The sequence below is a fragment of the Papio anubis genome, chromosome 2 (assembly GCF_008728515.1).
Source record: "Papio anubis isolate 15944 chromosome 2, Panubis1.0, whole genome shotgun sequence".
NCBI lineage: Eukaryota > Metazoa > Chordata > Mammalia > Primates > Cercopithecidae > Papio > Papio anubis.
Window position 1 is genome coordinate 102,719,575 of NC_044977.1, and position 24,158 is coordinate 102,743,732.

The 24,158-nt window shown below is 45.1% G+C and overlaps 1 protein-coding gene across 3 annotated transcripts in view; it reads right to left on the reverse strand.

Moving 5' to 3' along the window:
- Positions 1–1,196: 1,196 nt before the first annotated feature.
- Positions 1,197–24,158, reverse strand: part of CTDSPL (CTD small phosphatase like) — a 117,333-nt gene continuing 94,371 nt past the window's right edge. For all 3 annotated transcript variants that reach the window (XM_031663476.1, XM_003894679.3, XM_009201184.4), the window contains 5 exons: positions 21,029–21,130; positions 17,830–17,886; positions 14,188–14,280; positions 9,783–9,968; positions 1,197–4,929 (listed from right to left, as the gene is read on the reverse strand). In XM_031663476.1, the coding sequence (XP_031519336.1) occupies positions 4,804–4,929; positions 9,783–9,968; positions 14,188–14,280; positions 17,830–17,886; positions 21,029–21,130 (564 nt within the window). In that variant the 3' untranslated portion in view covers positions 1,197–4,803. The remainder of the gene's footprint in view (positions 4,930–9,782; positions 9,969–14,187; positions 14,281–17,829; positions 17,887–21,028; positions 21,131–24,158) is intronic.

Here is a 24,158-nt window from a genome sequence, read left to right on the forward strand (position 1 = left end):
CGGAAGGCATATCTCAGCATGTCTAAGTCCCCAAATAAGTGCCCTCTTGATGCCCCGTGTGTCCTTCCCACCTATTTCAGGGATCGGTGGACACTCATGAGGATACCTCAGCCTCAGACACTGCCACAATTCTCAGCCTTTTATCTGTTTGCCTATTTGCAAAGGTGTGAAGCAGTGGGGTACAGGGTTGATGCCAGAGAAAGTGAGAGGGACAGAGAGGGCTGGGGAGCAGAATGAAGGACACAGCCTAGGAGTCTGGAACCAGGGGAGGAAGCTGTGGTGACTTCTCTCTGGCTGGCTAGCTGCTCCACTGTGACGACAAGGAACCTAGAAGCACAGCACAGGCTTAGCTGTGGGGTATTTGGGGTTTTGTCTCTGGGTAAATATTAGGTCTCCTGGGCTGATACACATACTGTGTCCTGAGTTATTTGGGATGAATATATGTGCCTGGTAGAATCCTATATCTTGTGATAGAGCAAACTGCAGAGCTTTGTCTCACTGGCCTGTTTTCTCATCCACAAAATGGGGATAAGACCTACCTTATGAAATTGACACTGGTGCTATCTGAATCAGATATCATTATGAACAGAAAGAGTCCTGAGAGTGGCGAAGCCATGTCCAAGACCCTGCCAGGAGTCCCTAGCAGAGGAGGACTCACTGCCTCTCTCACCTGCATGTACAGAGGGACTGGGTTCAGGACACTGGCGACAGAATGTCTCACTGCAAGAAACTGCCTGGGACATCCTGACTCCTCTTCCGACTCCTTGCCGTGCTTCATCTGGCAATCATCTCAGTCACTGTGCCCATGGGGATGGGGATGGGTTTAGGCACCACATATAATGCCTGTGGCTCTTATGGAATGGGAGGTCCCAGTTCTCTCAGGCTGAATTTTCAAGTCTGCTGGGAGGGCTGGAATCCTTGTGGGAGGACAGTGAGCCATACCGCTTCTGGAGAGAGGAACCCAGGAGGCTGAACAGCAGTCACCCTTGGAGTGACAGGCAATTTGGGTGGGATGGAGGAGCTAGAAGATCAGTCTGTGGCTCCTGGAGTGCTGCAGCCCGACTCCCGTCCAACCCTGTTCCCCAGAAGTGGGGATACCAGGAGACCCAAGGTGATGGCATGAGGCTGTGCAGGAGGTGGGGAAGGGAGGGAGGAGAGGCGCTGCTGGTAGAAAAGCAGTCCATCCACAAGAGAGCGCAGTTTCACATGTTTATTTTTGGCAGGAAGGAAATCATTGCAAACCTTTTGATTGACAATACTCGCCCCTGGAAACATGCACATTCCACATGTAGCATTTCCCAAGTAATGCTGGATTGTTTATCACATTCAAATGTCCAACAGAAATCCATGACTACCCAGACACCAGCATCTCCACTACCTGGGGTGGGGGAGGGTGTGTCAGTCTGCAGAGAAGCTCCTGGGAGAATGGAACAGGAACAGACATGATCAAATTTACAGTACGGTAGGAACAGAGGCAGCCAGTCAATTATGAACAGTTAACTGCAAGTACGTCAAGCCATCCACTCTTCTCAAACCCTGGCATGCCAACTGTCCAGCACAGCACCTTTAAGAGCAGAGGCACAAACGTAGGAGTGTTTGACCATAGGGCTGTGTGGTTCTGGATTTTTTATTAGAAAGCCATCTTTAAAAATACAGGGTTGTAAAATGTTGCCAGGTTATAGACTTAACAAATTTTTTTTTTTTTTAAACACCAAAAGTTCAAATGCTGCAACCATGACAAGTCAGCATCATTAGGGCATCCTCGTGTCCCCAGAGACATCTCATCAAAATTGCACCATGTCAAAGGACCTTCCTCACCATCAACTGTGGCAGGTGGCATTCCTTTTTCAGTATGCAAATGCATTACTTACAAACAGCTAATGCATGGAACAACAGACCAACACACAGGATTCCAGAACAAATGGAAGACAGAGCATTAACAACATTGGGAGTGCCCGTGCACTTCCACCAGAGGCCTGGCCAGAGAAGTCATAACATCATAGTGGGCTGGAGTCCACAAACCCAAGGTGTCCTGTCCCAGAGCTTAATGTCAAAAATACTTCTCCAGAAGACTATATTTAAACCTGGTACAGAAAGGACCATGGAAACTCAGGAGGTCACGGTTCTCTTTTGACTAAAGAGTTGGGGGTATTTTGGTAACATGGGAAGTATATGGCACAGAGAAGTGGCTAACAGGTTTCATTAGGTTTCAAAGCCCACAATTTAATAAATGGTAATAATTAAAAACAATACCCGTATTTACCTTAAAAAACATAAACCCCAAACATTCATCTCATTTCTTGGCCTTATGTTAGAATTCTATTGCTTCATTTACATGTAGATGATTAAAAATATATGTAGATATAGATATAGATATAGATATTTTGATTATATACATAAAGCAGGTTCAAGGGTTAAAATAAAAACGGAATTTTGGAGTGTGATCAAATAAGGTGCACAGATTCCAGAACCCTCAGAGGGCCTGCTGGCCCTCCCAAGACATTCTGTGTCTGTGGTGGCAGGAGCTGGGCCCCGTCCCTAACAGCTCTGCACTGGCTTAGTGCAACGGTGCTCACAGTTTCAGGAACTACTAGGTGAAGTGTCTGGCTCAAGCCTGCCAAGTGTCTTCACTCCATCGTCAGAAGTGGAGCACTATTCCTAGGTTCGATTCCCCTGAAATATTTTACGATTTCCATCCTCTTTGCCCCCTCTTCCAAATAAGGCCCTGTGATGCCAATGAAGGGGGCATGGTTGAGGGTCTAAGGCTCTCATTAGGGCCTAATTCTGTGTGGATATCAACACATGACAGACACTTGACTGCAACATTCAAGACATTTAAGGCAGTGGGTTCATTTAATGACTATTTTTCCAAATAATAAAGGTTTGTGGCATGGGCAGTTCTACCATGTAACTGTCATTATCTGTGGTAATACCTAGCAAGGGGCTGTTCTATTTGAATTGGCGAGTGGATTACTGGGTTTGGGAGACCTGTTTATCCCCGAATACTTACTTCCTTTCTGAATATTCACACAGTAGTCCACAGACCAAAGTGCTGTTGGGAGGACGTAAATTGGCAGCTGGCTTCATTACTTTGTGAATGAAAACAAAGCAAAGATATTTTACTTTGACCCCCGATTTCCAGTCTTGTTAATGCCAGTCACTCCCGCCAGAACGCTGGCTGAAGACCAACCCACAGAGGACTAAGGCAACGGTGCCAACATGAAAGGGTCCTTTTTAATTGTTTTTAAGAGCAATACTTTACAGACCGTCTTGTTGTCAAACAAGGAACATGGCACTGCTTAAACACCAAACTGGGAAAGGTTACAGAGAGCCTGGGCTCTCCCTGCGGGGAGGGAGGCTTTCCTCTCCCCGGTTTGGGGCGTTGAGTCCCACATCTAGACAGGCTTCCCCAACCCTTGGCTCAGAAATAGGCTGTGCTTCAAAGGAGAAGACCAAGAGATGGACTTGGGCCACATCAGCTTGGTGGCTGGTTGAGGCCACGGGTTCTCAAGAGAGAACAGTCAGCTTATTTATCAAACAGGATCTGTTACTGACTGCAGTTTAAAATCCATGCCACACCTAAGTGGTGCTTTGGCCCTTTTGCCTTTGTACCCTTCAGTGGCCAATGCCAGGAAAGGGTTACAGGTGGTGGAGGCTGCAATGGGGTGGGACACCTCTGTTTTTGACCCTGTCCGAGTTTGTAGCTTAGCAGTGAGCATATTCTGAGCATAGGCACAGTGGCAAAGAACAGTGTAACAGCCGCTGGTCAATTCCATTTGGTGGCAGCGCGGTAGCAGCAAGGAAAATTCCCAAACAGCTCCATATGTATCCAGCTTTTGGAAAGGAAAGATTTAAAAATCAAGAAACAGATTTCTTTTATATCCAAAAGTTTTAGGGTTTCTTGTAACTGCTCTACCCCAAACAATAACAACAAAAAACACAAATGTATGGCAGTAGTGTAAGAGCAGAACGGACAGGATGTCACTTTTCAAGGGGAAAATGTGACCTCAAGACAAAGTTGTCACCATCAGAAATAATAATATAAAATAATCTATTGTTTCCTAAAGTGTTGAGCTACACAATTGCAGATACATTCCAAACTGGGTCAAAAATGAGTGGAGACAATGACATAGTCATGAAATCCTCCTATCAGGAGCCTGACCCTGCAGCATGCCACAGGTTGTCAGAGCAAAGTCACACCTGTTGGGGGACAGGCTCCTGTGACTCACTCCCCTCCCTCAGCACCCCCCGCCACACACACACACACACACACACACACTACCAGGTTCTAGAAAATTGTCATGTTCATCTTCTTATAGTATCTAAGACAATAAAAGACTAAACGATGTCTGGAAATATGTTGTGTAGAAAAATTAACTCTCAGCTTAAAATAACATTCAAAAGGCACTTCATCCTGTAGGAAAGAGATTCTGAGTTGGGTCAGCTGCTCCGAGCTGGGACAGAAGGGGACAGGTGGTCTGCCTGGAAGGGAGGACAGTTGAAAGGAAGTCTGATAGAGATCAAGCTTTTTTTTTTTTTTTTCTATTTTTTTCTTTTTGGTATGTTTTAAGAAAAGCAAATCCAGTAAAATGCATGTCCCTTTATGAAATTTGTTAAAAGAGTTCTTTTAAAATAGTTGTTTCTGTTCTTAAAAAAACAAAACAGGTAGGCATGGCCACATTCACCCTGTGGCGTGGAGCACGGAGTATCCTCACTTTCAGCTTCCAGGGAGCTGAGGACAGGCAGGTCCCCTGAGGCCAGAGGTTCCAGAGTGCACAGGCGGGAGGCAGGCAGAGGCCGGGGCTACCTATTGCAGAGTCTATGCAGCATGCTGTACACGTCGTCCTCCCGGCTCAGGCCCTCAAAGAAGGGGATGAGGTCCAGCAGCTCCGTGTCCGTCATGTCATCGAACCAGGACTGCACAGGCACCTGGAAGACAGTGCATGGTGGAGGCAGCAGGACTGCATCTAGCGCTGGGGGCTGCTCCTAACCTAAGTGGGTACCCGGACTTTGAGCATTTTCTTTGTTAAGGACAACTGGTGTTATCATCGTTATCATCATCATTTTGTTTGTTCCCTTGTTCAAATCGAGGCCAATCCAAAGCTAAATGGCTTGGGAGATGGCTCAGGGAGGCAAAGTTAAATGTAGCCAGTTTGTATGCATTTGCCTGTTTTGTTTTCCTGCCACAGAAAAGGTGGCCAGAGCATAGCATAGAATGTATGAGAACTAGCCTTGCTACTTGCCAACTTCCAAAAGCTCTTTCTACTGCACAAGTCGGCTCCTTGCACCTCAGAGCACTTGGAGTCAGAGGTTACATGCTAACCACTGACAGCGGGGAGCTCACATCCAGGACACAGGAAGGCTTTCACTTAGGGTCACTGTGCAATATTACATCACAAAGAGAAGTGGTAAATTTCCTCCCTTGCTTAACAGTGGTTAGTTAAAAGCAGATGTCTAAAACTGTAGAACATTCTGAAGCGATGGGCAAAGACAGGATTTTCCCTTAGTTTTAGGCAGAGGAGTGGCAAGGGGTGGTAGCCAGGGGTACAAAGAAGAGTTATAAACAAATTTGAATAAACCAAACATGTTTAAAAGTAACATTTTAGCCCTTTTTCAAATCTAAAGATAGCTTAGAAACACAGACATTTATTACATAATTTTGAAAAATAAAGTAAGGGTTAATAAAGAAATGACTACGCCTAGGGGATGGGGAGAGAGTGGAGGAGAGGCAGAAATGAACAGACTTCTCTATCTTTATTTATAGGCTTGATGTTGGAACCATGTAAATGTGTTATAAATTAAAATACAATTAAACCATTAAGAAAAAAAGCAATAAAAGTCAATCTAAGTGTATATAAAATTGGTGACACAACCACACAATTACTTCAAGTGATTTGTGTGCGTGTGTGAGACAGGGTCACACTCTGTCTCCCATGCTGGAGTGCAGTGGTACAATCATAGCTCTGCAGCTTTGACCTCCTGGGCTCAAGTGATCCTTCCACTCAGCCTCCCAAGTAGCTGGGACTATAGGCATGTGACACCATGCTTGGCTAATTTTTTTTTTTTTGAGACGGAGTTTTGCTCTTGTTGCCCAGGCTGGAGTGAAATGGCGTGATCTCGGCTCACTGCAACCTCCACCTCCTGGGTTCTCCTGCCTCAGCCTCCTGAGTAGCTGGGATTACATGTGCCTGCTGCCATGCCCAGCTAGTTTTTGTATTTTAGTAGAGACAGGGTTTCGCCATGTTGGTCAGGCTGGTCTTGAACTCCTGACCTCAGGTGATCCACCCCCTTGGCCTCCCAAAGTGCTGGGATTACAGGCGTGAGCCACCACCCCCAGCCTTTCTTTTTTTTTTTTTTTTTAGTAGTGATGGGATCTTGCTTTGTTGCCCAGGGTGGTTTCAAACTCCTGAGCTCAAGCAATCCTCCCTCCTCAGCCTCCCAAAGTGCTGGGATTACAGGCAGCCAGGTAAGCCACCAAGCCTGATATTCAAGTGATTTTAAAACATGGTGTTATAACTGTACATCTCTCTAAAAATTCCTAAGCTGCATACAGTTGTCTTATTATTAGTCATAATTTAGTACTGCTACTGAAATTATTCAACATATACTACAGAATAAATCAAATATATAATTATGTTAATATCTTTAGAAATCAAGAGTTGCAGCATAAGATAAAGAGATACAAATACAAAACAAAGAAGCGAAGAAGTTACATAAAAACTTAACATTGAAATGGAAAAACCAGTATGAACTTATGATTTAGTTTTCTTTCTAAAAATATGTCATTTTTAGCTCTGCCCTGAGGTATGGGCTAGAAGTAAAGTATATCCCATTAGCAATGAAAATTCGCCTAAACTGTGGTCTCTAAATACCACTTCCACTAATAGGAACCAGGCACCATACAAAAATGGGTGGTTCCAGGGCTGAGGCAAGAAATGTTCATGAAGAGCCTGGAACATCTTGTTGTTTAAGAAAGCAAGGAAGCTACAGGTTGAGCATCCCTAATCTGAAAAAATCTGAGTTCCAAAATGCCCCAAAATCCAAAATTTTTTGAGCACTGACATGGCACCACAAGTGGAAAATTCTATACCTGACCTCATGTGCTGGGTGGTGGTGAAAATGCAGGCACATGATACATGGTTTATTTAGTGTCCCCAAATTATAAAAAATATTGTATAAAATTACCTTTAGGCTATGTGTACAAGTTGTACATAAAACAGAAATGAATTTTATGTTTAGACTTGGTTCCATGCCCAAGATATCCAATTATGTATATGCAAATATTCCAAAATCCTAAAAAATCCAAAATCCAAAACACTTCTGGTACCAAGCATTTTAGATAAAGAATATTCAACCTATATCAAAGACTTGTTATTTTAAGGGATCTCCATAGCCAAAGGTGAAAATTTGAGCATGCAAAAGAATAACAAATGGGCTGAAACTACAACAAATCCATGAGTTCATAATGATACTAAAAAAAAATTATTGGCTACTTTTGGAGGCCGCTAGGACACCAACTCATTAGTGTAAAAATAGAAATTGCCATTTTGCAATGCCTCATGAAATAGTGGGTGTAGACAATGATCACCAACAACTGCTAAAATTATGAGGTGAGAGGTTCATGGGGAATTTTATAATAGACGGATCAGGCTAACACCACCTGAACCCAATAATCAATTTTAAATCTTTAAAAGTGGGGTAACCTGACATTTTATGCCTCCTGATATATCTTCATAAGCATATAATACCTATGATGTATTCTTTTTTCTTCTTTTTTTTGAGATAGGGTCTTGCTCTGTCACTCAGGCTGAAGTGCAGTGGCATGAACATGGCTCACTGCAGCCTCGACCTCCTGGGCTCAAGAGATCTTCCCACCTCAGCCTCTCAAGTAGCTGGAACCACAGTGGAACCACAGGTGTGTGCCACCCCATCTGGCTAATTTTTCTTTTTTTAAGAGATAGGGTCTTGCCATGTTGCTCAGGCTGGTCTCAAACTCCTGGGCTCAAGTGATCACCTGCCTTGGCCTCCCAAAGTGCTGGGATTATAGGTGTGAGCCATTGCATCTGGCCTCTATGATATATTCTTGCAAAAAAAAAGAAAAAAAAAATCTAATCAAGCAGTAGAGCTCTAACTACTTGTTTAGAGGATATAAGGTGGCTATAAAAACATACTAAACATCATCACAAGGCAGCAGCTGGACAAATCCAGAATGTAGGAGATTTCTACAAGACAAAACACCAGGGCTGCTTCAACAAATAAATAGCATAAAAGAGAAAAGGGGAAGAAGGGGAGACTTTAAGTTTACAAAAGAATGAAGAGACATGGTAACCAAAGCAATGCATGGATCTTTTTGGATCCCCATTGAAATACTCCAAATGCATGACACTTCGAGATGACAGGGACAATGTGAACACAGTCTGGATATTAGACAATGTAAGAAACTGTTACTTTGTCAGATCTGACCATGACTTGTGATTATATTAAAAAGGAATCCTTATCCATTAGAGACACGTTACCAAATATATTATGTTGAATTTGATTTACTCAGTAAAATGAACATATTTACATATAAATACATTTGGGGTATTTATTCAAATAATGATTCCACACTAGCCAAATGAATCGCGTTTGATTTGTTTTTGGTTACAAGCAGGACTGCAGAGTTCTGGATTCAAGGAAAGGACTTTTGCAGGCTTTTGTAGAATCTGAGAAGCCTGTGCTTGAGAGGAAGCATCCTCTCCAGGGAAACATGCCTGGTCTAGGGGCCTGATGTGGCAGTGACTGAGGGGTCAGCAGTCACCAGAGGCCCTGGTTGGCCTCTCTTCCCCTGGAAGTGTCGGGCAGCAGGCAGGAAGGCAGTCCCTCTTGCCCTGAGAGTTGTGCGGCACCCGGTGAGTAAGCACTGAGAGCTGCCATGGTCCAGGGAGCTTTATGTAGGAAATGTTCCCAATGGGTGCTTTTTAGACATCATGATGAGGTAGCAAAGCTTGGTAGTCTCATTTGAAGACCTTATTGAAGTGTTTTATTCATTTTTTTTTTTTTTTGAGACGGAGTCTCCCTCTGTCTCCAGGCTGGAGTGCAGTGGTGGGATCTCAGCTCACTGCAACCTCTGCCTCCTGGGTTCAAGTGATTGCCCTGCCTCAGCCTCCCGAGTAGCTGGGACTACAGGTGCATGCCACCACGCCCAGCTAATTTTTTATATTTTAGTAGAGACGGGGTTTTACCATGTTGGCCAGGATGGTCTTGATCGCCTGACCTCGTGATCCGTCCACCTCGGCCTCCCAAAGGGCTGGGATTACAGGCATGAGCCACCACGCCTGGCCTATTCATTCTTAAGAAATACTTCTGTTAAAGAGATCAATCAGGCCTCCTTAGTCTACAGGGGTCATGAAGTCCTAGGCAGTAGCTGGCTCCAGGAGGTTAATGCCAACAGAACCCTTGTCAATAACAATACTAAAAATATTGATAAGACGATACAGGCTTATAGCATTTATCAGTCTCAAGCACTGTTCTAAGTGCTTTTTGTATATTGCCACACTGCAACCTCCAATAATCCTATGAGATCAGCATTCCTATAATTCCCATTTGACAGATGAGGCAACCGAGGCTCAATGAGGTTACATAACTTGCTCAATGATGTGCAACTGCTAAATGGCAGAGCTGGGATTTCATTAGGAAAAGACCCAGAGACTTTCTTTTGTAGGTGCTTAAAAGTGGTGCTTGCCTGGCAAGACAGAGGGCTCAGATGGAGCATGACATTTTCTTTCTTTGGGGCCACTTACTGCATTCTCAGGATGGAAGATGTATGAGGCAGGGGAATTGTCGACAATGATCACTTTGCTCAGCTCCCGCCCAAGGCGACTCAGGTCCTTCACATAGTTCCCACGATGAAAAACACATGATTCTCTGAAGAGCCGGGCCCGGAACACACCCCAGCGGTCTAGGAGGTCAGCCACAGGGTCTGCATACTGGAAAAGAGGTGTCACAATGAAGGCTGCGTGCCTAAAAGAGTCCCCAAACCCTGACCTACAGCAGCAAGATCCAGATTATGTTTTTTAAAAAGGGATTTAATAATTAGATGTGTTTTAGGATCCCGGTTATTTTCCTCTCTGTATACATAAGATGGCACCGGATTCTTCCATTTCTCTCACATCCAACCCATCAGAAATTGTCAGTTTCATCTCCAAAAATAGCCTGACTCCATTTGCATCTCTCTATTTATATTGCCACCACTCTTAGCCCGGGCCTCGAATCTCTGGCCTGGGATGGCTGTGTGAGCCTCGTGAAAAACCTGTCTTTCCCAAGGGGCCTCCTTTCTAGCCCATTCACCTAGAAGCTGTCAGAGTGGTCACTGGAAAACATATGTGTGATCGTGTCACTCCTCTGCTGAAAACTCCACTGTCTACACACTGCACTTGGAGTAAAGCCCACGTTCCTCACTGCCGCGTCCCACATGGCCACAGCTGAATGATCTCCATCTGGAGCTCCTGGAGCCACACTGGCTTTAAGCATGGTCAGGACCTTTGTACCAGTGTTCTCTCTGCATGCGTTCTCTCCCAGCTCTTTGCAAAACATTTGTCTTCTGGTTTTTCAGTCTTGACTTCCTCTCCCATCCATCTAGAGCCACCTCTATCTTCCTTTCTGGGTTGTTTCCCTCACAGAGTAGAGCACCACATGGGATTGCTTGATTTCCTCACTACTTGTCAGGGCCCAGACCTGAAACATCCCACCACCACATCCCTGGCACCTCCAAGAGTACCTACCACAACAGGGGCTCAGGAAACACGAATTTCACCACTGAATGAATGAGCTGGCTCCAATGTGTCTTGAATGGCATGACACTGCCCCCTAGAGGTCCCGTGGGCACTTGGGCCAGACCAGCTGCTGAGTGACAGGATGGTGCCCAGCCATCCACTCCCATGGATGCCCATCCACTTCCTTGAAGCCCAGGAGCTGGATGGGAATTTGAGCCCAGCTTACAGTTGGGGATCATCCTGCCTGACCCCCTCTCATGACCTAGGGAATTTCCCCCAAAGCAGGCTTGGATAAAGAAAGAAAGGGGTTTCTGAGAGAAAATCCTCATAACTGAAGATACCTAAAAGAGTGGACCATACTGAGTGGCTGGGCCTGGAAGAAAGAGGAGCAGTTTCCAAGCCTGACCCGAGGCCAGGCCCCTGCACAAAGACCAAGTAAGGGGTACAACCAGGCATCAGCGGGACCCAGTGACTCTGCCAGGGAGGCAGAGAGCACCTGTGGCTGGTGGCGCTGGGAAGGCCAGCAGTGGAGTGCAGAGCAAGTGCCGGCACAGCTGTGGGACGTGGGCTGCAGAGCTGCAGGCAGCAGCTGTGATTCCACGGGAACATCCTCTCCTCTCCAAGGACATCCTGTAGAAGGCAGAGTCCAGGAGCAGCTGTGTTTCCTACTGGCCAAGGGAGGTGAGAGCTCAGGGCACTGGAGGTGAGAGCTCAGGGCACTACAGCTACCTGCTGGTGAGGCTAGCCAGGGGCCACATGGGTGGGTTGTGAGCAACTGAGTCCAGATCAGGGGTATCCCATCTTTCAGCTTCCCTGGGCCATATTGGAAGAATTGTCTTGGGTCACACATAAAACACCACCACTAACAATAGGTGACGAGCTTTCAAAAAATCTCATGTTTTAAGAAAGTTTACAAATTTGTGTTGGGCCACATCTAAAGCTGTTCTGGGCTGTACACAGCCTGTGGGTCACAGGTTGGACAAGCTTGCTCTAAATGGAAAAAGATGATCCATTTCTTCATAATCATGAACACTTGTGGTGGCACCTATCTTTCAAAAAAGTGTCTGAGTCTGAGGCCTGGAGGATGAATGTGAAGAATGTACGCTTCACAAGGGCAGGGACTTTGTCTCTTTTTTTCTTTGCTATATCCCCAGGATTTAGTACTGTGCCTGATACATAATAGGTACTAAGTAAGTATTTGCTGGGTGAATGAAGGAAGAAATGACAAAGAAGCAGATACTGAAAGGCTATGACAGTCAGCTTGAGGTTCCTGCAGGCTCCTGGGCAGCAGGCAAGGAGGTCCACTGCACCACTACTGCTGGCTGGGAGCCGAGCCCAGAGCCAAGGACAGGGACATGACTACCCATCAGCAGGACATGTGCATCAGGGAGGAAAGAGGGTGGAAGGCTGCACTTGGAAGCTGATTCGGCTCAGCTAGGCTGGAGTAGCAGCAAAAGAAGGGTTGAAGAGACAGATGGAGGGGCAGGTGGGAGCCATCCAGGAAGAGAAACCGAACAAGGATGTTTAAGCAAATGCTGGGGACAATGCCAAGGAAGAGTGTTTTCAATTTTCCCAAACAAAAACCAGCTCTCACTTCACTGCTACCGGTGCAATCTTCTTGTTTATTTCTTTGGTTATTACTTCAGGCTCTTCAGCATCTCAGAGCACTGTTGGAAGAGCCACTGACGCTACAGATAACAATTAGTCTTGGTACCACTCATCTGAAAGATTACCCACTGGGGAAGATTCTATTTTCCCTGAGGCCTTGTTCTCTTTTTGACATGCAAAAATAAGGGCCAGGATTTTGAATCCCACTCCACTGGCTTTTGCTCTGAGGCCTGGTGATGAGTCTGGCAGCATTTGTGCAAGTGGGGCTCTCGCTCCCCTCCATCGTCACAAAGAGGGACCCAACCAGCAATGGCCAGGTCAGCAAAGCAGTGGAACACGCAGAGGAAGAGAAGGGAGTGTGGGCACCAGGGCACCATCCAGAAGCAGGACATGGCAGAGGAAGCTACTGTGTGATGTCCTGGAGACAGGCAAATGGCTAATCTGAGCCCCAGAAAACTCATCTTTGGGACCACTCAGGGTCCCTGAGATGCCCATGGAGACAACTGTGGTGCTACCAATGAATGGATGGTGTCAGCCCCATCAAAGTCAGAGTTTGGGAAGTGGTCAAGGCAAGGATCTTCTGGGAGGAGCAAGGCCTATCCTGCCTGCCCACACAGCATGGGCACCCTGCCACACCTGTGAAGGGGAACACTAAACCATACTGGGAGGCTTGGGAATCTGCTAGTTTCCTTAAACAGTGGAGAGGACAAAGAAATCATTCTTTTTGGTCAGAGCCAGTGTAGATTTTAGGTCAGATTCATATCAAGCTTTAGGATCAAGACATGTCTGAATGATTTTATTACCATCAACAAATATATGTATACATATTTTTGAGATGGAGTCACTGTTGCTCAGGGTGGAGTGCAGTGGTGCGATTTCAGCTCACTGCAACCTCTGCCTTCTGGGTTCAAGCAATTCTTGTGCCTCAGCCTCCCGAGTAGCTGGGATTACAGGTGCCCGCCACCATGCCCAGCTAATTTTTGTATTTTGAGTAGAGATGGGGTTTCACCATGTTGGTCAGGCTGGTCTTGAACTCCTGACTTCAAGTGATACACCCTCCTTGGCCTCCCAAAGTGTTGGGATTACAGGCGTGAGCAATCATGCCCGGCCTATTATCATCAATAAATAATTGTAACACAAAATAATGAACATCAGGAGTGTTTACCACGTGACAATGCCCACCACATTATGTAGAACACAGCAAGTGCTCAATGAATACTTGCTGTATGTGAGTCAGACACTGTGCTAAGTCCTTTACATCTGTTATTTCATGTGATCTAGCCACAAGGTGAATGGAATTATCCCCAATTTATAGAAGAAACCGACATGAGAATTGAGGTAACTTGCCTCAGATCATACAGCTCATTAGGGCAGTCGGAACTCTCATTCAGCCCATGCATGTGGGTGAGTGCCCAACACTTATCTCTCACTTGCTTCTTCCTCAAATCTGTGGAAGCAAAACCCAAGGACACAGGGGCCTCTAGCATTTGGTGGACAGTCAATGGTTGAGGGGTACACCATCCTTTGTCTGTTACACTGGACCTGTTTGTGATTCTCTGGACTGTGGACATCCAGCTTCAGGTGGCTGCATACAGCAACATCATGGAGCATTTGTTCTAAGTGCTCCCTGTCACCATGGTAACCCAGAAGGCTTTCAGGCTGGCACCATGCACATGGCCTGCATCCATCCCATCTGGGGTGGGAACCTGTCACCATAGAAATAGCCTCCCCCACCAAAACAAAGGGCTGCTTGACAGATTGGGGGTAGGGGTGGAGGGGCTGGGAGTACCAGGCTGCGAGTGTGGGGCTGGGAAGCAGGACTCACCTTTGCCAAGCTGGCAGTAAAGAGCACACATTCAAAAAGCTGCCCCATCCTCTGGAGGAACTCATCCACATGTGGCCGCTTCAGCACATACACCTGCAATGGCAGGAGACAGCAGACTGGTCAGGTGTGGCAGTTGCTGGGGATGGCCCGGGGCCCAAATGCCCACTGTAGGAAGAACTGCTACTAAGGTTCCTGCCTCCCTCCTCCAGGTCTATGCACAGCAGGCAGAGGCCCAGACTGTATGAGGGGCTATGGAGTCAGACGTGGCACTCCTCGGACAGGGCTCCAGGTCTGAGTTCACTGCAGACGCCCCTGCTAAGGGAAAAAGAGAAGCTGACCATGGTGTGAGGGTCTTGGGGATATTCAGGGCCAGCAAGTAGAAGGGTTGTACCATGTTTGTGTGTAATGACTGATTCATTTCATGTGTGTTTCTTGGCACCTGCTGAAGGTCAGGACCTATGTGGGCACAGGCCATGGTCTGGGTGTTGTCCTTTTAGAGGTCCAGGCCCAGCCTACTGCCCAGCAGGTCTGGGATTGCTCTGGTTGCCACCTTCTGTTCTGGATGGACATCCCCCTTACTAGGAAGGTCTGGGGTTGAAGCACAGGCCCAGCAAAGCTGCAAGAAGGGGCTTCCTTGTCAGCTTGGGAAGATGTCTATGACACCATAAAGGTTGGGCTTGGTACATTTCAGGGGATATGAAACCATCCTATTTCTGGACCCCAGACATAACCCATCAGGAGGGGTCTCTGAGCAGAGGGGTACAAAGAGTAGCGTTTTCTAGAATGGCTGGGCTCTGTGTACCCTTTTGACCAGGCTAGGCCAGGGGTAGAAGTGAGGAGGCGAGGCTTCAGACCATACATTGGCTCCTGATTAGGGAGCCTGAATGAATCTGGGGAAACAAGGGAGATGGGAGAAAAGGCAAAGCTGGTGAGAGAAGACAGAGGAAGTGGGAGGAGGGAAAAACTAATTCAAACTTGAATAAATTCCGTTTGAAATTAGCCACTTCACTAAAATAAATCAAACTCTTTAAAATTCAATTCAGCATATTTACTGAGCCCCAGCTCTGAGCTCAGTCTGATGTAGTTGCAAAGATGAATAAAACACAGGCCTTGCCCTTGAAGAGCTCACACTCTAGAACAGACATAGGCAAAAACATATAAAAATAAACATGACATAATGAAAGTTGTAGTAGAGGGATAAATTAAGGACAATTAACTCCCCTCACAAGGAGAGGGGATCATAGAAGATAACATTTGGCCTGGACCTTGAAGGATAAATAGGAGTTCACCAGGCCAATAAGGATGACAAGAAGTGGGCTTCCAGGCAGAGGAAACAGTAGAGCGCGAGACCTGAGGCCTGAGAATACTTGAGATGTTAGAGAGTAGCCAGGCTGTGTGCCCAGCCATCAGAGGCAGTGAGAGAAGCAGGAGCAGCAGGGGCTGGGAGAGGAAGTGGCTGAAGATGAAGTGAGAGGCAGGTCATGGTGGGCACGTTAGGGCCTTGAATGGCAGATGGAGCAGGTGAGAATGGCAGGAGGAGCAGCAGAGGGGAGATAGATGGGGACTCTGCACCACATGCTGGGCGTGCTGCTGGCTGAGGAATTCTACACAGAACCAAGGCATTTTCAAGGTGCCAGAAGCAGGAGCTCAGGAGGGCCAGGACTCAGGGAGAAATTCATGGATGACTGAAAGAAGGAGGTCAACATGGGTTTGTGGCTGAGGGTGGAGCGAGGGGCTGGAGGAACAGGATGTCATAGCATGGATACCAGCACAGTTCTGAGGAGCTGGGAGGCTGGGGAAGGGCTGAGGGCAGGGCCTGTGGCTGCAACAGCTCCAGACTCCCACTTTGCCCACAAGACTCCTCGTTGCCAGCAAACAGGTGTGGCCTGTAGTCCTCCGTCTCCCTGGGAGTCCTGCTTGGAAAGCAAGCTTTGCTACATGCAAAGGGCAGGAGACTGATTTGGGAACTCTGGTGTTGGTGCCTCTGGCAGAGACGTGGGTCCTGAGCCCGGATGCCGGCGTCCAGGCCCGCGTCCCCGTGCAAGTAACCAAGAATAGGCCCATTGGGACCTGCACAGCCTATCCTGGATTACTTGAACGAGGCCACGGCCTTCGCCAGGGCCTTGGTCCTCCTGCTCTTGGCTCCTGTGGCTTCATTCCCTCGGGAGAGAATTTCTGACCCCAGCCCTGGGACCTTGTGATATCACAGCACAGCCAAGATGGAGGGTGGGGGAGCTACAGTGGCTCCTGCAAGAATGGGTCAGCAGTGGGCAGGCTGGTCATGCTTACAGTCACGTGGTACAAAGGATTAATTTCTCTCCTAATTCTTGACATGCCATTGGGCAGCCTCTCCTTTGTCTCATCATGAGCACTATGTAACACAAGCCAAGATGATAAATGCAGAAGCCTTAACTGCTTCTCAGATGCTGAGTTAATTCAGTTGATGCTTTTGCAAATGTTAAATGCCCAAGTGCCTGCCGTTTTGGCTCTGTGATGGCTTTCAAAAGCATGAAGTGTGGAAACACTAGGGAAAAAGCTGCCTCTCCCGGGGACTGTTTCCTGGCAGGACATCCTGGAGAATAAGCAAGAAAGCAAGGACAAGGGAGGGAAGGGACTTGAGTATCACGAAAAGAGCCCTGGGCCAGGAGGCAGGAGACTGGAATTTTCATTTTAATTCTTCCCATTGTATGACCTTGAACCAACCCCTTCCCTGGCAAAGCCTCAGTTTCTCCATCTAGACAATGAGGCAGCTGGACCAGCTGATTCCCAAGCTTTCACGAGTTCTGACACCTTGCACTCAAGAACTAAAGACTACTGACATTGCTAAGAAAAGATATCCCGTTGTGGCTCAAGTACCAGGAAAGTCTCTTTCCTGGGATATCAGGCCAGATACGCTCCCTTTAAGACCTTGGACTTGACAAGGAATATGGTTAGATCATCCCTGTGGAAAACCTGACAAAAGCTCCCCGGCTTCAACCTCTAAGGCTAGTTTTCCTACAACGTTTCCAATTTGTTCATAAATGAAGCTATTTCCAGAAAAGCTTTATGCAGATAAGGAAAAAAAAACAGAAGCAACGAAGATGCATGCCAACTGACTACGACATCTTTATTCATAGCAGCCTGCGGATCTGAAAACTTAACACCCTTCCCCCTTTTTCTTTTGGGTTGGGTATTTGCTAAAGATTCTCTGGAGAAAACGATGCGGGAATGACAAGATCAGTCTGGAGCAGCTGGCATTGAAAATGGACACTTTTTCCCGAGAATCCACCATAAGTGGGTGACTTGTGGCATTTTCCTGTTGCCTGCTAGGAGAGTAGCCGAAAGCAATTACACAAGGAAGTTAATTAGACCATCAAGCTAGGCCAGTGGGGGATATGGAAACTTCTGAAAGTCTGCTTCAAATCAAAGAACTATTTGAACTTGTAACCACATCTAATATTTACGACTACAGTTTTTCTTATAATCTCAGTATAAATTCATTGGAGTGAAAAAAAGAAGAATATTGTATTTATTACAGTATGCTTCCTTTTGATTCAGTAATAAGGAATTATTACTGAAATGAGAATTTAGAAATAAAGTTCACAGGAAATGTAATTACTAAAAAATCTTAATTGTAACTCAAATTTAGCTTCAATTTCTTACCTGATGTATAGTTCCATCGATTTCAACCGGAACAATAAAATCAGCATTACTAATAGGCTAGAGAAAAAAGAGACTATAATTAATATGTCTGAAGGAACAAAAAAGCCTGGAAATTTTAGCAAGAAAAAAGCTTGCCTGGACCAATGTTTTGGTTATTGGAAAAAACAGTTCAGGAGGAGGATGCTGAAGCATGCCTTGGTTCCTTAAAATAAGCACAAGCAGGAAAGCACATTATTTTCCACTGTGAAGGTCATTACATTTTCAGCATCTTGGTCCAATATCACCTGCCTGGCCTCAACCAAAAAGTGTGGCACTGCCTGGCTAGAGGATGGGGCTCCTGAAAACTCCACTTCTTGCCCAGAGTCCTGCTGGGGTGATGGGGAATCACTGCTAGCCACCAGGGGGAGGAGCTGAGCATGTGATGGGCTCAGAGGACAGTGTTGCTTGAGGGAAAACTATTTGTACTTGGACCCACGACTGGGGGCTGCCCTGTGATGGGCTGCTCAAAACAGTGCCAAGGCCATGTGGGGGTAAAGTCAGAGGCCACAGGCCATGCCCTTGGGCAGGCTCTTCCTCTCCCTGGACCTCAGTTTCTCCTCTCTTCCTTAGCTATTGTGATGGGTCTGATGCATGCCCATGGCCCCAATCAGTCCTGAGAATCAGTGATTTCAGGCCCTCCCAGGTAGCCTGGCACCAGCTCCTGCCTTGGGTGGAGGTACAGAGCCAGCCCACCCTATGCCTGCTCTGCTCCAAGGAACACAACATCCGGCACACCCACAAACTTCTGGATATTTTAAATAACTCTTTGACAATATTAATGACATTTAAAATTCAAATATGATTCTTCAGCAGTCACTATGTTCTCAATGATGAACTTACACACAGTTCTCAATGAAATTCCACAAATTAGGTACAAAACTACTTAAATGAACAGGCCCAACTGAATCATCAGCCTGCAAACCCCTGGACAAGAGAAGAGAGACAGAAGGAAGGAGAAGGTGTGTGTGGTAGCCACTGGGCAGGGGTGGGAGTACAGCGTCTCTGGTCAGACTCTGAACTGAGGTCTGCTTTTAAGCCCATCACAGTACACACAAACCCTCTTCATTGATATATAAACTAAAAAATAAAAACAAGAAAAACAAAAAACCATGGACAATGCTATGTCATAGCACCGTTACTAAGCACTTAGCTTACGATCACTGTTTATTTACTCCCAGAGTTGGAAGGCCAAGGATGAGTTCGGTATCATATAATTTCACAACTAAAATCAGAATCATGCTAAAAAACAAAAGGAAAGACTGAAGGAAGAAGCTCTCCCAAGGCATTAGATTATGGAATCACATTCCACGGAGTATATTAAAAGAGAAAAACCATTCCCCAGCTTACAGCAAGCACCATCCTTACTCTCCTCTCTCCTGCTGGTGTAAAGGAGACTCTGCTACAGCTAGGGTTCTTCACTTGGAATCCATGAACCTATGCATTGTACAAACGTACATTTTTGAAGGGAAGAGGGTTCATAGCTTTCAGATTCTCAAAAGACTTTGAAATGCCCAGAACTCTAAAAACCATCAAGAATATTCTGGTTGCAAATGCAGGCAGGCCAGGGGAGGGAAGAAACGAGGAAATGCCATTCACATTAGCTTGTGGCATCAATGACCTCTGAGCAGGTGCTAGAGACACTGGGGGCTACCAAGGCCCTGCCTTTGGAGCAAGGAACCCTCAGTAACATCGGGTGATCTGGCCAGTGTTGCCCACACTCCCATAGCTGCTTCGGAGGGAGTTCTCTATGCTGTGATGGCAACCGACCCCTGCTCTGAAGGGCTTTCCTTCACAGAGACTTGGAAAAGTCCTGAGCAACTTGCCCATGGGGGAGAAACGGCTTCCAGTGCTATCTAGGGTTAAGCTGGGACACAAGGTCACCATATCCCCTGGATCAACTCTGGAAGGGCCTGGCCCTCAAGTGCTAGGGAATAAGGTGGTCCCTGTATGCCCCAGTGGCCAGAATAAGGCCATTTCTCACTGCTAGAGGTCAGTGTGGTCTCTTCTCCACTCTCCAAAGGACTCAAAGACAATTTTCTGGCTTTGCCCTACCAGAAAGGTCTCTGTTTAGTGAGAAGAACAAAGAAGGATGTTTCTGGTAGAAAGGTGTTCAGGCATATTTGACAGCTCTTCTGCTTCCTACAACTTGTAAGGAATGACTGTGGTTCATGTGAGACACATGCCCCATCATGGATGGTGACCTTCATGTCTCTCAGTGAAGGGGAGTCCTAGGCTGGTGGGGGAAATAGGAATGCAGTATAATGATAGAGCAGTTCCATTACCAGAAATAACCCAAGGAAAACAAGACCAGAATCCTAAACTAAACCTGCTTCTTCTCCCCAAAATACCAATCTCCTATTTCCAAACTTTTCATCATTTGCCTCTTTTAAACAATTTATTTCACGTCAAAAAAAAAAAAAAAAAAAAAAAAAAAAGGTTAACTAACTCATTTCTTAACAGTGTCACCACAGCTCTTCCTGCATGGAGGCCATTTCTGCTGTTTTTCCAGCAGGAAGATGGAGATCAGGGAAGGTGACAGGAAGGAAGAGTGTCTGACCTCCACACCCTTTAGGAGGGAAGTCCTGACGGTGGGTACTCATTTAGCTGTGAAGCTTGCAAAAAACCCCAGCCACCTCTTGTCATGAAGATGCTCAAACTAAATGGCTGAATCTGTTCAGATGCCCTGAAGTCTGGAAAGTCTTCTTCAGAGTTGGGCATCTTTCAAAAATCGATCCGGGAAAATTTCCAGGATACCAGGTCATTTGACAGTTTCCAACAGAGCCTCCCTTCCTCGTCCCAATAAAATACATAGCACTCTGGTCATCTTGACAAATATAAACAGTGTCCTGGGGGCACTGAGTGCCTTGTGCCACCTGAAAAGTATTTCTTCAGGGGTTAGAGTGTTGGAAAATGCAAACCTCCTAAGTAAGAATGAGGTCCCAGTGATGTTGGTAGCTTAGTGGTTTCTTTCCAAACTAACTATGTTAATATTCAACTACTTTAGTTAATGTTCACCTGGGTTAATAAGCAGCTCCTGGGATTTCTACATGAAGAGTGAAGTTACACACTAACCACCATAAGCTTTCATCCTTTCTGTTTTCTCTTTTCCAATACAATTGTTATCAAATCACAAAGATCACAGATTTTTATGTTGATTTACCTTAAACGAACTGTGCACCAATGTTTCATCTAAATCAATGACCACACATTTCTTTCCATAGTCAAGCACCGTCACCTCTGGAAGAAGGTACTTAGCCGGTGGCTAAAGGGGAAAAATAAACCAATATTACCTTTATGTAAAAGACAAACCAATCAGTATTGTATTATACTACTTTCAAACATTTAAATGCCTGGTCAAGCATATAATGGACTTTTATTAAGAACAATAAGAATAAGTACTTTGCAACTGAAGCTTTATCAAATACTGTGCCACGATATGAATGACTACTATGAAGTCCTAGGCTTTGGAACCAGACAAACCTGGTTTCAATTATCAGCTCTGTCCCTTTCTTGGTTGTAAATTGGGATAATAATATCTACCATGAAAGGTTTTTGTTATCAGTTATAATGGCAATAAAACACCCAGCATTTTGCCTCACACATATATATATTGGTGGCTACAGTTGTTATTAAAATGGATTACACAAGAATGAGTATTTAATTATAATAGGTACTGTAACAATGGAGGTCTGTTTCGTGGGGTCATATTTTGCCTGTGGCACATAAGTAGATTTTAGAGCTATGTTGGAACCACAGAATTTTTTTTTTTTTTTAGTGACTGAGATTTTTAAAAAACCTGAAGAGAAACTATAGGCCCACCAGCAAAATGTGGTCCAGAGTTACCCCCAGCACTAGGAAACAGAAATAAAACTAATCCAGGTACAGTGCCACCTTGTGCCACCACACTGTGGTATAATACTGAGCAAAGGTGGTATTTTTACCCCTTGGATTCTCCGCCTCTGAAAGTTATACTTTAATCCACATGTTATTTGTTGACCAAACAATCTATTTATGTGTCTTAGTAGCAGGTGACTCAAATCTCATGATAAAGAAGTCATAAAGAGTTAATAAAATGCTAGGTATCTTCAGTCAACCATAAAATGCTAGGTATCTTTGGCCAATCTCACTCGATTTAGAGGATTTATTTCTTTAGGCCTTGCCTCATTCTAGAAATGATCTGAAGTATTTTAGTCTACTTTGTGGCATATTCAATATCCAGTGTTAACTAATTAATTTTCTGACCTGCACAGAAGGTCAAATTCTCTTTAATATTTGATACAAAAGAAAATACAAGGAAATATCTATTCTGAGCTCCCAAAGAATGGACAATTTAGTTCATCAAATAAAACAAGAAAAAAATGAAATCAAGCTGTATTTCCTTTTACGTGGCCATTTCCTCTTTTTATTTTTTTTGGTTCAAACTGAAAGTCAGTTAATGATCAAAAGTTAATTTTGAACTTTAGCTGGTTCATACTAAATGTAACACAGGCAGTCAACAGGTTAGGTAAATTTGCAAGTACAATGGTCACCTTGGCAGAGAGAGACTGTCCAGGGTTGCCCAGGAAGAGGCTACGTGTGGAGACATAAACATTTCTAACTCCATGTTTCTTCCTTCCCAACGTCATCCAAAAGAAAGAGCCTTTCCGGCCTCTCACCTCTCTCAGCTGGAAGCAATCCTCCCTAATCCTGCAGCACTGTGAAGGGATGCGGGGATGTGCCTTGGAGACAGGCACGGAATTCGAGGATCTAGAAAGGACTTTGTCCTCTATTACAAACCAGTGAGTCAGCAGGTTATTTTAAAAAAATTAAATTTGCAAAAAGTTTTGTATCAAAAGGTGTTTTAAAAAGGCAGAGTGTGATGAGCTAAGTGAACATAGTAGAGAGAATGTGAGTCATTTCTGTTGTTTGGGACAGAGCAGAAAGCATGCTTGTGACCAGAATAAAATTTGTTTGAATTTTTATTACACAATTATTTAATATAAAACACATTCTCATTGTAAAGATTATAGACACCAGACAGATAAAACACAATCATTCGCTTTTCTGTGTCTCCCTTTTGACATTAGTGTCTATCTAGTCCTTTTCCTATGTGTTTATAAACTACTAAAACATTATAACTTATTAATTTAATTGTTAGCCTGGAAAATAAGGATCTAGAAATTCTAACCCTAGCATCTCCGAAAACATCAAAGATCTGCCAAAAGTGGTTCATTTTCCAAACTCAAGAACAAAGATTACTTTCTTAGCACAGTTAACCCACACTTTACAAGCATTCTTTAACAGTAAGTAAAACCCCTCATGGTGTTATCTAAGACAGAAAAGTTAACAGTAAGTAAAACCCCTCATGGTAAGATCTAAGAGAGAAAATATGGAGAAGGGTGAGAAGGGTGAGACTCATATTAAGCAAGCTATTGATTTTAATTTGTGCTGTAGGGAACAAGGCCAAGTTGGGAGGCAGCAGGCTAGGAGGTTCCATTAATCCTCTGATGTTTCCTAAATGCACACAGCTTCCCTGAGAGCTTGGCTTTAGATTAATGCAAATTCTTGAGCCCATGGGTAAGAATTCTTTGGGACAGCTGTGTCCTTGGAAATGTAAGGATGCTATAAAATGGCAATACAGTGCTTTGTTACTTCAGTTGATCTGTTCAGGTGATGCTTGAATCATTAACTAAGAAATGTCCTGAACCAAGTTTTCTCTGAGGTTTTCATAAAGCTGAAGAACAAGAGAAATACCAGTCATATCAAGAAAGGTCTTTCTTATACAAAATGACTTGCTCAAATGTACACAAAGAACATTGCTGGGGGGTGGGTGGAGGAGGACCACGGCTTGCCATCCATGGTTTGGGAATGGTATTCATTCCTGTTCCTTTCCTGGGAGTAAATCTGAAATTTCCTGTCCTTGGCAGAGCACTGGCAGTCATGAATAGTTAACACTAAGCTTATTTCCTCTTGGAGTACCCACCCCACAAACTCTCATAAATCTTACAGATGTAGTACCTCTTCCTAGTACATTGGATTATTGTTTCCTTACTTAAGATTTCTCAGACTCAAGGTCTGCACGCTGTGCTCCCCAAGCCCTCAGCGCTCCGGGTGGATGTCAGGGCCCAATGCAGGAGGAGAGCAAGAGGATCTCTAGACTGCTTTTAATCAGAATAGCTGTCCTGCTTGTATATTCTTTATAATGCTTTTGTGGAAAGAAGTGTACTATTGCTGTATTAAAAGCCTTAGGCAAATAGCATAGAAACATAGCTGTTAGAAAACAAATCCTCTCCTCTTTCACCATTTTTATG